Raw genomic sequence first — 17005 nt, forward strand, 5'->3', positions numbered from 1 at the left:
TTTTTTAATGTTAAATTTAAATAAAATCTAATGTAACTATTTTCATTAAGCAGTTTTATAGACACGGTATTTTCAGTTACTACAAAAGAATCCTTTCTTACATGGAAAGCTGTCTGCAATAGCATTTATTTGATGTCATCTTAATATTAGTAATTTTTGGACAGTAAATTGGGAGTGATTTCCTCATTTCTGTTAACGTTTTCTGTGTAGTAAATATGTACCATTTTATAAAAGCAATAAAGTCATTATTCTGAAATGTGTATAGGAAGACCAAAAGAAGACCAAAATTGAGTAAGTGAAAAAATTCCAGGCACTGGAAAAATAAAAGCAGGAAATAAAAAGTGAGTTGCATGCATGTCATCAGGATCTGATTAAGTGCTTACAGGACCAAGTGTTGGTTCTGAAAGAGCCAATTCAGAAACAGAAATGCAGTTCATCCAGTGGTTTGAAGACTTTTGTGCAGGACATCTTCAGCCCCCGCTATATGAAACAGATATAAGTGTAGATGTTCTGGCTGAAATGAGGGAGAAGACCTCAAACACTTCTGCCTGCTCCTAAACCCGCTCCAGCACACACACACACACACACACACACACACACACACACACACACTCTCTCTCTCTCTCTCTCTCTCTCCCCCCCTCCCTCTCCCTCTCCCTCTCCCTCTCCCTCTCCCTCTCCCTCTCCCCACCCCGCGTCACACACGTGCTGCCTCGCTCCCTCTCACACACACATTCTCTCTCATTCTCTCTCTCTCTCTCTCTCTCTCTCTCACACACACACACACACACACACACACAGAGCACTTGAAGAGGTCCTGCGCTGAAAATGGCAGTGCAGCATGAGGGTCTCAGTGAAGCCTCAATGTTGATGTGTTGATAAGGTCAGAGCAAATAAGTTTCTCCTTGGCTTTCCCAAGTGAGTGGACTTTCCATCCTCTAAATTAGCACTCTCCCAAGGTACCACAAGCCCTCAGAATGTGAGAAGAAATGGTAGAACTACCATTTATATATGCCTTTTATCTAAAAATCTTAAAAATTAATCTCTACTAATATTTACTGTGTAGATTGGCCCTGATGCTATCACTGAAAGTGAGCTCTCCTCTGACGTCACCTGTTAGTCTTGTAATCGCACGTCTTGGACCTAGTTATGTAGTACTGTCAGAGTACCTTAAGGGAAGCTGGGAGTCCCACAACACAGAGGACTTGACATTGAGACCCTCACTTATTTGTTCACTTTCAGCATTTTATGACTTAATAGCTTACAGATGCTCAACTAAATGAATTTGCAGAGTTTGTTTACCTTGTTTTAATTGAACTGACCCTCCCAAAACAGACACTGGTTTCAGATTTCTGCAAAAATAACCACAACAAAAAACCCCATAAGACACAGAGAGTATTTGTAATGCAGATACAAACAAATAACAAGAGAAATGGCTGAACTGACACTTCTTTTACTAGGAAGTAACAGAAGCTCTGTGTCATCCTCATTGTTAGGTAAAAAAGAATGAAGATCTAATCATATCTGACATGAAGTGGGTCAGAAATTCCAGTGTTTCAGAAGACTGTGTGAAATGTGGATTTGCTTTTATATCCATCCCCTTCCAGTCCCTGAAAGGCTATATCAAAACCCAATGACATTGAATTCTTCCAAGTAGGGAAGTCAGGGGTGAGGGCATTTCATTATAGATCCCTTTAAATTTTGAACCACGAGAATAATACTCAAAAATAAGTAAAATTAAAATTAATGGAAATGAGGATTTACAGTTGTTTATAATGGGCCGTTAAAGTAAAATTAATGCTTACTTTAGTTTCCTATTTCACCTTGATCTTATTCTACTTTATATATTTTTGTTTATATACTGTATTAGTATTATAGTATAAACGATTTGGCATTTCATGCTGAGAACTTTCTTGCTACTACGGGGGGATAATTTAATTGCTGAAAGATCACTGCTCCAATTCAGCCCATCTGGATACCCATAAATTCCCTTTGGCACCTCCCAAATTATTGCTTCCCCACATCTGCCCCCTCCATCACCCCACAAAGATAAATATCTGTTGCCAATATCTGTCCATTTTTCCTTTGGAGTTTGTCTTAAAAAGACAAAATCCAAGCGGAGGGAGGAGAAGAGCAATTTCTATTTTGCAGGAAAGAAAATGGCCTTGATATTTTATACTTGAACCTTATCTCATGCTTTTCTGTTCTCAATGTTTTTTTTTATAGTCTCACTAGCAGCAATAATAGTTACATTTCAAAAACATTTTCCAAAAAACTATGCTAAAAAAGAGGGAGTTTTTTTGAAATAGAAAGGCATACTTGGGTGGGGAGGATGAATGGATGAAGGCTTCAGTTTGAAGAAGCTTCTGGTCTTTTTCAACTTCTCTATAGGAAGAGAACTCCAGAGATTTGGAAGAATTATCTAAAACCAGTTCTGAGACAAATAGCACTGCCTCAAGGGTCATGGAAGAAAAAGGTGAGTAAAACATCTGCTTAGGTAAATTGACTGAACCTTCAAAGCAGCCATCGTATCTCTCAACAACCGAAACATCTATTCTGCTCATTTACTTTCCCTGTATAATAAAGTGCCTCATGCTTAAGATTAGGGATCATTTTTAATTTGGATCCTGCTATACCCAAAATGTGCTGTTTACTAGTCACCCCAAGTCAGGCTTACTAATTTTGATGGTAGAAACATGAAAATGGAGTGTGTGTTCATGTGTGGCTACAGCTATGTAGGTCACTTGGGTAAAGATGGGGAAGGCTGACCGTGGTCACTAGCAGTAGACAAAGCTCTTCCTTTTCTACAGATGAATATAGCAGCAGTGAAACTACTGGTGAAAAGCCAGAGCAGAACGATGATGACACCATAAAATCTCAGGAGGTGAGATGTGCTTTTCATATTTATTTGTTCACAATTATTTAAGCACTAAAACCAAATTAAATTCATTAAATACTGTTACCTTGAGTTTTTCTTAAGTACTTTGAAGGAGCGCGGGGTTTTTTTAGTGCAATGGGGCACCATTTCATACAGTGCATTTTATCAGTGTCATTTTGATTAATTTTGTTGTCTTCATCTTTGTTTCTTCAAAACATTTGTATGAGACCCACTTATGTCATAGCCAGAAAGGATCAGCTCAGTGCTCTACATCAGTGTCAACGTCAGGTTCCTGGCCTAACATTGGAGGCTGTCTGAGCCATGGAGTCCAGCTAGGATGAAATGGGAACAGCAGCAGGTTGTGCAAAAGGCATGCAGGGAATACTCTAGGGGACCTAGTTCATGAGCCAAGGTCATGGATTCCTGGAGGCTGCAGGCACAGACAGCATCCCAGCCCTGCCCACTGTAACCCATAGATTTTCAGGGAGCCCGTGGAGCAGAGAATTGCAGTGGCTTGAGACTGAGCACCATAAATCAAGAGACACAGCCTGTGCACTAGCCAGATCTAGATAACCATCGCCAAGTTTGCCCATTTTAAATCTTTCGTTGTTGTTCTCACTTCTGTATGTATGATATATTCAGTGGACTCCTTTATTTTTTATAAGGGTTACCATTTGGTCACAACTAACTTGGGCTAAATCCCAATTAAATGGACATACATATTTATTACAGAAGTAAAAGGTAACACTTTGATTACTTCATTGTCTCAAAATCATCACGGCTCCTTTAATTTATGACAGTTAGTGATATTTATCAGGTTGAAGGAACTACAGTGAGATAAGTAAATAAAACACTAAGCCCTACATCACATATTTTTAAAGTGACAAAGCTAGGATTTGAGCTCTCTTAGACAGGAACTCTAAGTCTGATTTTTGAGAAAACTTTGTATAATAAAGGATTAATTTTTTTTTTAATTGCTGTTGTTTTTTATTTCCCCCTTAGGAAGATCAGCCAATAATTATTAAAAGGAAAAGAGGAAGACCTCGCAAATACCCTGTAGAAACAACGTTAAAAATGAGTAGGTACTTGGTGTGTTTTCAGTTCACACACAAGAAATTTTCGAACCGATTTTCTAAGAGAATTTTTTTTTTTTTTTAGAAGACGACTCCAAAACAGATACTGGCATTGCCACTGTAAGTAATTGCAAAACACGACAATTTTAAATACTTGCTCTTAACCTGAAAAGGGTATTATGCACTATCTAGTATTTTGAACTTTATTTTTTAAGTACTTGAAAAGCTTTAAAAGAGTTTCTTAAATAAAATACTGAGTAACCATTCAAATATTTTGATTACTAGTATCTTTGTGTAAACAGAGTTATATTAGTTGTTCTTCATTCTTATTCCATTCTAACTCATGAGTTTGATTATTTAAAAATTATCTAGGGATTTATCTTCCTGCGACTACCCGTGGTTAAAATACACAAATTAGCTATTTTATATGATTTTGAGATAGTGGCTTCTTTAGAGAGACTTGTGAGTTGTCTTGCCATCTTACTACTTTCTATGGAATTCTTTTTGACCTAAAATATACACTGATTTCAGTGCAGGAAAATCCTCAGTGATATTTTATGTTTGAACGTTCTTTATCTTTGACCCTGATGTATATACCCACCAAAATCATTGTATCAGGATTCCATCGCATGCATTTCAATGGATTATTATAAGAAGAGCATTATAAGGAGAACAGACGTGTGTTCACTGACCTAACAAAAGAACATGGGATTCAAGCCTCAGTTTTGCCACTTACCCCGAGACCTGTGACTTAGGGTCAGTCATGGACCCTCTGGTGACTCAGTTTCCTTGAATGTAAAGTGGTATGATGCCTGCAGTACTTATCTCATAGAATTATTATAAGACAAAACTAGATAAGCACATGTGAATGCATTTACCAACATGTAAAATGGTTTGTCTTGGGGAATATTAACCACAGTGGCCATGCTGCATTGCCTCACTTCTCATCCTCTAGCGTTGCAAAAGGGAAGTTACTTATTGGAAAGTCTGTATTTAGAAGCTCAGGCATCCATGTTTGGCTAGGTATACTTAATTATAGAAAATAGGTCTCAAATATGCCTATGTAAATAAAGATCCTATACCACTTTTATATCATTGATTGCATTTCTATGTGATGATTATAAACTGCTGATTTTAATTTTTTTGTTGTTGTTTATTTAAACATAGGTAGAACAATCTCCACCTAGCAGCAAACTGAAAGTAATGCCAACAGGTATGTACCTATAGCATTCCTCTGTGTGTTGATCTGAGGGAGGGGCAGGAGAGGCTGGCTCTTGGAGAACGTTTGGGACTTCCATTCTGCTTCTCATTGAAGTGGGTGGCCCCCTTGGTAAAAACAGTTGTCCTTGTATCTGGGAGAGACTATTGACTTACGGAGTCCAGGACTCAAGAATTGAAATTGTTTTGACTCTTTTTCTCCTCATTCCAAGGAGAAAAATATATTCCAAAATGTTGATAATGATTAGCTCTGGAGGGTGGAATAATGGGAGCATTCCATATTATTTGTCACTATTGCATGCATTTTCCAGATATTTTTTGCAATGTGTGTGTATCCATTTTGTGGTCTAAAATTTTTTACATAAAAGCAAGAGGAGCCATTAGTGAGCTTTGAAGTGCTGATATCAACAACAAAGGTTAATGTGACAGCTATTTTGTATCAAATAAATAGCATGGTCAGATTGATAAAGTATATATTCTGATCAGCAAATAAAGCAAATAGGTAATATAAAATTTTTTCCACGTTTATGTGTGATCGTACTTCATTTTTTCTTGTGTCTTGGTAAATTAAGGTTTGTTTATTTTTTAAAAGAGGGAGGAGATTCTGCACATTTGGTCTTCACCAGTTTGTATTAATAATTTTGTAGTATTTTGAATCCATACAAGAAGAAATCTTTGTAACTTGAGTGCCCTTTAAGGACGCTAATTAAAGCTGTGTGATTCAGAATGTTTTCTGAATGTGGGTAAAATGATGACCATTTTAAGACAGTCCTCTTTGTTGACCTTTCTATTGGGTTAACTTTTTCATTTTCATTGGTATTTTAAACCTGCAAAAAACAATGACTACTACAGTCACCAAAAAGAAGTACCTTTGAGTTTTTGAGTGCCTGATGAACATCCCCATAATCTCAGCTTGAACTAGTGCATTGAACTAATCTTTACTTTTCTTACCATGAAACAGTCTCAGAAAATTGTAACATCTGCAGAAAGCAAATGCATAAAGAATGTATGTATGCACCCTACAAACAGGTCATAAGATGTACTTTTTTAACTACCATGATGTCTTTGGAGTCAAAAGAGTTCTACCTGTCACTCTACTTGTTAGTTATGTGACTCTGAACAAATTACATAAATCAAGTTACTCAAGCCTGGTTTGTTCAGACTATAAGCTAGGATCATAATACTTGTAGAGCTACATTGAAATTGAAAAGTCCATATTAGCCAAGTGTGGTGGCTGACACCTGTAATCTCAGCACTTTCCGAGGCCTCCACAGGAGAATCACTGGAGCCCAGGAGTTGGAGGCTGCAGTAAACTATGATTGCACCACTGCACTCTAGCCTGGGCAACAGAGCAAGACCCTGTCTCATAAAAATAAAAGTACCAGTTATATATCCTTATTCGAAATGCCTAGGACATCAGAAGTGTTTCAGATTTTGAATTTATTCAGATTTTGGAATATTTGCATTTCCCAGTTGAGCATTCCTAATCAGAATTCAGAATGCTCCAGTGGCATTTCCTTTGAGGGTCATGTTGGTGCTCAAAAAGTTCTGGATTCTAGAACATTTTAAATTTTGGATCGTCAGATTAGGGATGCTCTGCCTGTATATCATTCCAACTTGCAGTTACTGGTACATATTGTGGGCTCCTTATATGCCCCTTTTTTATTCTTTCTTTGGGGTCAGAACATTTAAGCTGAAAGGGATCATAAAAGTAGTCTAACCCAGCCAGGCATGGTGGCTCAGAGGCCTGTAATCCCAGCACTTTGGGAGGCCGAGACGGGTGGATCACCCGAGGTCAGCAGTTCAAGACTAGCCTGGCCAACATGGTGAACCCCTGTCTCTACTAAAAATACAAAAAACTAGCTGGGTGTGGTGGTTGGCACCTGTAATCCCAGCTACTCGGGAGGCTGAGGCAGGAGAATTGCTTGAACCCAGGAGGCGGAGGCTGCAGTGAGCCAAGATCACGCCACTGCACTCCAGCCTGAGTGACTGAGTGAAACTCTGTCTTAGAAAAAAAAAGTAGTCTAATCCAACTTCCTATTTTGTAGCTGAAAAAAACTGAGGGTCAGCAAATAAAATAAAACCTGAAATGAAAACTTAGGTTTTGTAACTCACAATCCAGTGTGATCTCTGCTAGGTATTCTGATTCTATCTTTGCTTGACTGATAACAAAATAATAAGTGTATAACAGTGTATTAATTAATACTGATACACAGATAAGCCAGACTGACTGTTGAAATTTAAATTTACAGTAATAAAATATTAATGCAGAGATTTCCTTTTCTTAAAGATGAATCCAATAAAGAAACAGCTAACCTACAAGAAAGAAGTATAAGCAATGTAAGTGTTAAATTTCTTATCAAGATATGTTTACAAATCAACTTAAATGCTCAACTGACCATCCTTTGAACTGTAATTTTATTGCTTCTAGGATGATGGTGAAGAAAAAACAGTAGCAAGTGTGCGTCGGAGAGGAAGAAAACCCAAACGTTCTCTTACTGTGTCAGATGATGCAGGTATGCTTCTAGCAAATTCTTAATAAGTCTTATTGTTTCAAAATCACCTTTTTTAAGAGTTTTTCTTTGAATGAGGAAAAATCCAATGGGATACAGCTAATATTAATATTACATAAATATGTGTGAAATAGGTCTAATCCCATGTCAGAAATGGTACATCCCAGATGCTTTTCTGAGTACATGTGAATTTTTTATGAACGCTGGCTGTGAACTGCATATGTAAACTATCCAAAATGTGTTTGAGATTAAGTTAAACAGTTGTGATCTGCAAGTGCTGAAACAAAAAGGAAGTGGAAAACCACTTCTCTGCCTCCAAGTCCCTAATATCCTAAGTTCTAAACTCCATGACTCTCTCCCTTGGATCTTTGGGAATTGTATAATCCAGGTGTTACCCTTCTATTTGAACAGAATCCTCAGAGCCAGAAAGAAAACGCCAGAAATCAGTTTCTGAACCAGCAGAGGACAAGAAAGAGCAGGAGTCTGATGAGGAAGAGGAAGAAGAGGAAGAGGATGAGCCTTCAGGAGCCACCACAAGATCCACCACCAGATCAGAGGCTCAGAGGTAATGGGGGCAGCACAGAGCTGCCAGAGACCTTCACCAGCTTCTCCATCTGAAAACTGCTCTGGGTTTCCTGGGATTCTCTTTGAACTGAATCATTCATACTTCAGTGGAAGTGTTTCCCTTTCATTTTTATTGTTAGTGGGCACATAGTTCTTGGAGAACACATTTTCTGTCCTAAACCATTTTAGGGGATTGCTTCAGAGTCTTTACCAGGTTTTAAACGTCTATTTGGTGGAACCCATTCAATTCTTTACAAATATTTTTTGAGCATCTACCATCCTTCAGACGTTGTATTGAGCACCATTCATGAATATGGACATACATAAAACATCATCCCTGCTCTCAGCATACTTATTTCAACCCAGAAAGCAGGAGGAACCAGGCCCATGCACCGCCGTCATCACATGCATCTCACCAGTGCTATGCAATAGGTTGATCATAGGAAAGTGCCCAAATTTGACCAATTTTGAGGTACATAATTTCATATATTTCCCAAAATGTGTTCTCTCAAGCCCTATCATAGCCAGAAACCTCTAAGAAAAAGAGTACCATGGTCAGATGAGTTTGGGAATGACAGTGAATTCTCTCTCCTTCTCAGTTACATGTTCATTAAAACATTGAGGGTTTGGCAAACTCCAGGGCTCGGCGCAGTGGCTCACGCCTGTAATCCCAGCACTTTGGGAGGCCAAGGTGGGTGAATCATGAGGTCAGGAGATCAAGACCATCCTGGCCAACACAGTGAAACCCTGTCTGTACTAAAATGCAAAAAATTAGCCAGGCATGGTGGCTCGCGCCTGTAGTCCCAGCGGGAGGCTGAGGCAGGGGAATCGCTTAAACCTGGGAGGCGGAGGTTGCCATGAGCCGAGATGGCTCCACTGCACTCCAGCCTGGTGATACAGCGAGACTCCATCTCAAAAAAAAAAGGGTTTGGCAAACTCCTAAAGGAAAGAAGCCGGTTGAACTTTGTTTAAACAAGCATTATTTGCTGATACCCCTTTTCTGTTGTTGGCCTATATCATTATAACTGTTCATCCAGTATTCCTTTTCCCATGGCACATTTGAGAAATGGTACATAACTGTGTAGTCTCATCCTAACCGTTAATAATTTTCCCAAACATGAATATTTTCCAGGCTGAGCATGGTAGCTCATGCTTGTAATCCCAACACTCTGGGAGACGAAGATGGGAGAATCACTTGAGCCCAGGAGTTTGAGACCAGCCTGGGCAACACAGGGAGACCCCATCTCTACAAAAAAATCTTGAAAATTAGCTGGGCGTGGTGGCATGAGCCTGTAGTCCCAGCTGCTTGGGAGGCTGAAATAGGAGGATCACTTGAGCCCAGGAGGTTGAGGCTGCAGTGAGCTGTGATCACACCACTGCACCGTAGCCTGGGTGACAGTGAGACTCTGTCTCTGAAAAAATGTATATTTTTTAAATTTTTAATTAATGTGATTTATAAGATGTTAATCTTGGTATCATCTTATTTAATTTCATTATTCAAGATCAAAAAGTTCAGGAAGATTTATTTCAAAAATAACACTAATAAGATTTATTTCAAAAATAACACTAATATGATAACACCATAATATGATAGTATCTTGTGTTTACATAAAGACTTAAAATCAGGGCTGGGTGCAGTGGCTTACACCTGTAATCCCAGCACTTTGGGAGGCTGAGGCCAGCGGATCATGAGGTCAGGAGTTCGAGACCAGCCTGGTCAATATGGTAAAACCCTGTCTCTACTAAAAATATAAAAAATCAGCCAGGCGTGGTGGCATGTGCCTGTAATCCCAGCTACTCGGGAGGCTGAGGCAGGAGAATCAGTTGAACTCGGGAGGCGGAGGTTGCAGTAAGCCGAGATCACGCCATTGCACTCCAGCCTGGGTGACAGAGTGAGACTCCATCTCAAAAAAAAACTTAAAATCAACTTGTTTCTAATTCCTCCAAACTTAACACATTATTAGCCATTTGTGCCATGGTTTGATTTCTCAAAGAATCAGATTTTAGAGCCAAAGGATTCTAGAAGCTCACACGGCGAAAGTTATAAGGTGGTCTCATATTTGTTTTTTTAGGTGGAGCAACTCAGATAAATAGAAAAGAAGTCACAGAATCCAAATTGCTGCTGCTAGGAGAGGGTGAGGGTGCTGGAGCCCAAAACCCATGCATTTGGGTATAGCATCCATCCCACCAGAATACTGCTTCCCTCTAAAACCGTTGTGGAAAGTAGGGCTCAACTCAGAGAACGTTCCATAGGCCTTCTAGCCGTCCAGTGAGTGTCTAGAAATTGCTGTCCGATTTGCCTTCTATAAATTCTTTAAAAATCTTATTTGATGTATCTGGTTCTGTAATCACTTGGATTATTAAAGTTCTTCTTCATGCACTTTATAATATAAACTTTTGATTTACAAATGAGTTCTTTTCTCTCTAGTTTGGATTCCTTGGCATTGGTTGATCAGTCCCAGGGCTCTGATGTTTTCATAATTTCACAAATTGTCTGGGTTGGGTGGGCTCTTAGTGATCATGTAGTACCACTAGCCAGTCATGCCTGAGTCACTGCACCTGCATCTCCTCTGAAAGGGTCTTCCTGCTTTTGCATGGACCTCAGTGGCCACATCCTCCTCAGCATTCTCTGACTTGTGTTCAGTAGAAGCCGGCCTCCCTATGGCTTCTACTCTTGATTCTAGTTCTACTTTCAGAACCTTCTGTCTAATTTTCCCTTACATATTTGAGGGCAGCTTCCAGGTCTTCTCTGCTTGCTTCTTGAGCCCTTTCATCATCCCTGTTTGTGCTCCTCAATTACTTTTATCCTCTTTTAGACGCAAATATGCAGCTGGGCGCAGTGGCTCATGCCTGTAATCCCAGTTACTCAGGAGGCTGAGGCAGGAAGACCGCTTGAGGCTGGGAGTTCGAGACCAGCCTAAGCAACATAACAAGACGCTGTGTCTTAAAAAAAAAAAAAAAAATTAATAAAAAATAAAAGAGGCCACGCACTGTGGCTCATGCCTGTAATCCCAGCAGTTTGGGAGTCCAAGGCTGGTGGATCACTTGAGGCCAGGAGTTCAAGACCAGCCTGGCCAACATGGTGAAACCTCATCTAAAAGAACAAAAAATAGCCGAGCGTCATGGCAGACTCCTATAATCCCAGCTACTTGGGAAGCTAAGGCAGGAGAATTGCTTGAACCCGGGAGGTGGATGTTGCAGTGAAAAGAGATTGTAGCACTGCACTCCAGCCTGGGTGACAGAGCGAGGCTCTTTCTCAAAAGAAAGAAAGAGAGAGAGAAAGGAAAGGAAAGAAAAAGGAAGGAAAGGAAGGAAGGGAAAGGAAGGAAAGAGAAAGAAGCAAACTCTGTATACCAAGTGTGGTCTAATGAATCCAGAAGAGGACTGTTTTACCTTATTTTCTGGATATTTTTCTTCAGTGTGCATCCTCATTACTGAGCCTCAAATTGAAAAACACACCAGCTAAACAAGTTCCTTTTTCAGAGTTTTTACTGGTTAATCAGAGTTCCTTATCAAATTCTTGTACAGTTGACTACTTGGGCCTTAACACTTAGCTTCGTGAATTGTACTGTCATTAATCTTGGCCCTTTATTCTACCCTGATGAGCTCTTTTGTAGTCTTTATTTTGTCAGCCAGTATATTTTCTATTTTTCACAGATACATCTCTTTTCTAAATCACAATAAAATACCACGCATAGTAAGAGCAAAGATAGGTCACACAAGCAGAGGTAGTTGTAGATGACATTAAGATCGACTTATCAGCAGTGGTCAGGAAAACCAACCATTTTTCTGATTTGAGTTCCTGTTGTTCTGACTTGCCCACAAGGAGCCTCATACTTCCTAAATAGTTCCAGGGACTGGAGTATTCAGTGCTACCATTGCCCAGTGTTTCTATAATCTGTTTCAGAAAGCAACATAGCAAGCCATCTGCACGTGCAACATCCAAACTTGGCAGCCCAGACACAGTTTCTCCTAGAAATCGCCACAAATTAGCAAAAGAGAAGTTACCTACCAGCGAAAAAGTTAGTAACTCTCCCCCATTAGGAAGGTAAGTCCCTGCTTACACTTCAAGTAATTTTTAACCCCCTAAGACTATTTTTGGTGCAATAATGCTTTCTTCCTAATTTCCTTTAAGATTTTGTCTCACCAAATAACTGTTTTTGGGGATCATTGGTTTCCAAGAAGAATAGGAAGGGCTGCAGAAGGTGTCTCTGTGGCCTCACCAGTCTGGCCTTGCCGCAGTGGATTGCCACACAGGCTTGTCCTTGACACCTATGAGCCATATCTGCCTTCTCCCATTCGCCAAGACCAAAGGCAAGGCAGTGTGGTAAAGCATATAACAGCCCAGAATCATTTCTGTGCTAGGTAGAGCATTGGAGAGGTGATGAGGTGATAAAAGCTTCCTCTTTCAGGCACAGCCCCTGCCAGCTTACACCTTTCACTGCAGCCTTACTAGTCTTACTGCCTCCCAAAGGTGGTCCTAAGCCTTCCTTTCTTGCCTTTGCTTGAGCTAGTGAGGAGTGCACCAGCACCTCCAATAAGTCAGATCCTTTCCATCCTGCTTCAGCCCGTTTTCATCTCTTCTTCTTGCTGCGCTTCTGGTCAGTACTGGGCACTTGAGATGCCACATAGCATTGGTTTGGTATATTCCTTTTATTTACCCCTCTGAGCTCTAGCTTTCTTTCTTCAGATAGGAACTTGTCATATTTTCTATACGTTATCATATTCCATAGTAAAAGACTCTTCACTGTACACAAAAACCGTTTTGACCTCTTACCACATTTTCATCTTCACAGCATACTTGCATGTATGTGCTGTTTTCCCCACGTTCTAGAAACGAAAGCAAACTATAGCGCTAGGCACTTTCACAAATATGCTTTCATTTAACTCTCATTGAGTGAATTGTAACAGTTACTTTTATTTTATATGTGAGGGACAGAATCTCAGGAAGGTTTGCATGCATACTACTCAAAATTGAACATGCAGTCGAATCACTTGAGGCTCTTTGTAAAATGCAGATCCAGAGTCTGTAAGTCTAGAGTGGGGCCTGTGAGTTGGCATTTCCAACAAGCTCCTCAGTGACCAGTGCCCCTGGTCACAGACCACATTCTGGGTGAACTGGAAGGGCCTGGATAAGCTACGAAGCTCACATGGCTGGGGAGAAGCAGCCTGACTCAGAGCTTCTGTTAGCTGCCATTTGGCCCCCAGCACAATGCTGCGCACGGCACCTTTACTGAAGAGGTGTTCATTGAGTGGCTGGTGGCTTTCCATGGAAACGGTTTAAAATGGATTATCAACAAACACATTTTCAGTCATTGTCAACACATGCCAGAACCACATCATCTGCAACAATTTTTGACTCAATTTGAGTTTATTTACTTTTGCTGTCAAACAATAAATGAAAGACGTGTCTTCATATCAGTAGAGTCCCGTTTCTCCGTCTCCTGCAATTTTGGTTTTCCAAGCCTTTTATTCATTGACAGGACATTTACTGCCTGCTTGCCATGTTTTGGGCATTTCTCTAGGCACTGGAGTTAGAAAAATGAATAAATCTCAGCAGCTGCCCTAGAAAATCATTGGGTCTAATGGGAGAGATATATGTATATAAGACTTTCAAACTTTTTTGGCAACAACCCACTATGAGAATGTTTTGCAATACAGCTGGTGCTCACATTCCTGCTACTGTAACTGGAACAAAATTTTCATGAGTCAAATTTAGTAGATGTGATACAAGTGGTATTTTCTGTTCTGTCCTATTAATATCTTGTTTTAAAATATTGATTGTAACTTGTAGTTACAAAATATTGATTGTAACTTGTAGAAACACAGCAGATAAATTACAATGATAAATGCTGTGGTAAAGACCTAAAGTCTTCATGTCAATAAAGTCGCATTTCTCTGTGGGGGATTCCAAAGATAGGGCATCTTGCTCTGTGATGTGTAAGGTGCAGGACTACAGTCCCAGATGGTGCACAAGTAGAAGGCAGAATTATAAAAGGCTCTGTGTGGGAGGCCGAGACGGGTGGATCACAAGGTCAGGAGATCTAGACCATCCTGGCTAACAGGGTGAAACCCTGTCTCTGCTAAAAAATACAAAAAACCAGCCGGGCGAGGTGGCAGGCGCCTGTAGTCCCAGCTACTCGGGAGGCTGAGGTGGGAGAATGGCGTAAACCCGGGAGGCGGAGCTTGCAGTGAGCTGAGATCTGGCCACTGCACTCCAGCCTGGGCAACAGAGTGAGACTCCGTCTCAAAAAAAAAAAAAAAAAAGGCTCTGTGTTCTATGCTCTGGATGATTTTCTCCTGAAAGCATCAGAGACCCAAGAGGAACTACTTCATATATCTCCTGGACAGTAACATGATTAATTGGAGTTTCCAACAAATAATTTTAATCACAGACTGTATCAACAGGGTATGCTGGTTACAGGGAGATTGGTTAGAATGTTCTTCTGAAATTCCTGTGCCTTTTTTAACACAGCTATTTTCTGTAATCCTGTGCTACGAAGTATGATTTTGCACTTGGTCCAACCTAGGTTGAAATCCTGCTGTGTTCTTGCTAATTGTTTGAACTTAGAACAGTTTCTATATTGGTGGGACCTGCTGTTGATGTCTTTGTTTTATAGATGAAAGAACTAGGGCCCAGAGAAGGCAGTGGACTTGAGCACCATCAGCACCTAGAGTGTGGTAGAGCTGGAACCAGAGCACAGGCTTCACACTTCTCTTCCAGTGTCCTGTGTTTGTGTGTGAGTTTGACAGCAAAGAACCAGTTAGCTCGAGCTCTTCGCGAAATAGCTCCTTTTTGTGTATAAATTTTACTGGGTTTTTCTTTTCTTAGCTGTCAAGTTCAAAACTCTTCCATTTTCTTAAGGAACTCCCAAGTTATTTGAAGCAACTGCTTTTAAACCTCACCATTGCTTTGACTTTGCTTAATGCAGATCAAAGACACAGCTGTCCCCTTCTATCAAGCGCAAGAGAGAAGTCAGCCCTCCTGGGGCCCGAACAAGAGGCCAGCAAAGGGTGGAGGAAGCCCCTGTGAAAAAAGCGAAGCGATAATCCTGACCACTGCTGCCCTAGGCTTATGGAGGAACACAGTGGAGAGGAAAGAGACATGACTCGGTGGCCATAGGCTTCTCTTTAACCAGGAAAAAGATATGCATGTGCTGTAAGTCCCTAGGTGCAAGCTTTTTCTTGTTATGTTTTAAACAGCTTTATAAACTATTGTTCATAGAAGATATTATGTACATTTATTTCAGATAAAGGACAATAAGTTTACTTTGTATCTGAACTCAAAACAAAGTAGTTGTATATTTTAACATTCAAAATTGGGATTTCCCAATGTGACACATCATGAATGCAAACCCCTCCAGCCCATCAGACACCAGGCTGCCTACTGGTAATCTGTGTATAGTATATAAACATGTAAAAATAGGTTGTATTTTACTCTATGTATGATGCTAATCAATGAACACTATTTATTTTACAGAGAAAACTTATCTGTGAACTTTACTATATATCTGTTTATTTTACTTTATTATTATTTTTTTTTAAATAAAAAAGGGTTTTAAATGCTATGCAGTCATTAGTAGAAAATTTTTTAGGACTCTGCCTGCCCTGTAACTATCTTAATATGATCTGGCAGAAACTCGCATGTATCCAAGTAAAGTAGTTTAGCTAAAGAAAGTTTCTCCATTGCTTTTCTGTTCACAGTCGTGGCTCTGTTTTTTAAGAATGTAACGTTTTTAGATTATACTTGCATCTGTGACTTTACTACCAGCCCCATTGACATAAAACAGGTTCTGGTTCAGGTAAAGTTGCATCAGTCACCTGCAGCAGAAACCCTCTCTGCTGGTGTTCATTCCCCTTCTCTGTGCTGTTCTGAAGCTTCTACCAATACTCTTTCCATATTGTCTTTTTCAGTGAAGAGAAATGCATTCAAGATTAGGTCCCTCCTGTCTATCCAGTTTCAGGATTTTATGTTGTTTTATACACAGTTGTTTCAGTATAGAAACTGGCTTTATTGCCAGGTGTTTTTTTAAACATGTTTTAACTCTCATATGAGCAAACTGTCCAACTTCAGTTTTTCATAAGATTAAACTTCTTACGATCAAATTTGTCTCTTGCAATGATGTGATGAGTTGCCAAATAATTGAGATTATTTTTAAATGTTTTGTTCATATTCTTGTTTTATAATTAAAATTTACATTCAGTGTGTATGGGTTTTTTTTTTTATTTTTATTTTGACTCTTAATGTCAGGTGGATATTTCTGTCATTTTACATGGTTTCTTACTGAGATTTTATATATAAATTATAAAATGTTTACCAAAATTTGAGTGGTAAGAATTTTATTTGTGTGTTTTAAAATTTGTCTGCATGAAAACCATTTCTTCTCTCTAAATAATTGGTCTTACCTATATCGTTCCATGTTCACATTCAAATTTGAGTCAGTGATGGCGTTTCTCAGTAGAACTGAACTCGGTAGAACTGAACTCTGTAGAATTGAACTCTGTAGAACTGAACTTGGAAGAACTGAACTTTAGATCCAGAAAGGCCCTTAGAGACGAGGAATATGAGAGTTTCTCATTTTTATGTATATGGATGACTTTTAACCAAAGCTCAAAAATCTAAAGTGATTTGTCTTAAAAGTAAGAAATGCAAATCAAAGCCACAGTGAGGCACCAGTTAGAATGGCTTTTATTAAAAAGTCAAAAAATAACAGGTGTTGGTGAGAAAAGGGAACTCTTATACACTGTTGGTAGGACTG

At 39.6% G+C, this 17005-nt stretch overlaps 1 protein-coding gene across 10 annotated transcripts in view; it reads left to right on the forward strand.

The window, feature by feature from the left end:
- The window catches only part of BOD1L1 (biorientation of chromosomes in cell division 1 like 1), a 59601-nt gene extending 43032 nt beyond the window's left edge, over window positions 1-16569 (forward strand). For 3 of the 10 annotated variants that reach the window (XM_031664712.1, XM_031664710.1, XM_017958571.3), the window contains 10 exons: window positions 2392-2476; window positions 2811-2884; window positions 3881-3956; window positions 4037-4071; window positions 5119-5164; window positions 7460-7509; window positions 7601-7685; window positions 8094-8247; window positions 12154-12294; window positions 15179-16569. In XM_031664712.1, the coding sequence (XP_031520572.1) occupies window positions 2392-2476; window positions 2811-2884; window positions 3881-3956; window positions 4037-4071; window positions 5119-5164; window positions 7460-7509; window positions 7601-7685; window positions 8094-8247; window positions 12154-12294; window positions 15179-15296 (864 nt within the window). In that variant the 3' untranslated portion in view covers window positions 15297-16569. The other 7 variants (XR_004182845.1, XM_017958572.3, XM_021938303.2 and 4 more) reach the window with 7 other exon arrangements.
- Window positions 16570-17005: the final 436 nt, after the last annotated feature.

The sequence above is a fragment of the Papio anubis genome, chromosome 3 (genome assembly GCF_008728515.1).
Source record: "Papio anubis isolate 15944 chromosome 3, Panubis1.0, whole genome shotgun sequence".
In the NCBI taxonomy this organism is placed as follows: Eukaryota; Metazoa; Chordata; class Mammalia; order Primates; family Cercopithecidae; genus Papio; species Papio anubis.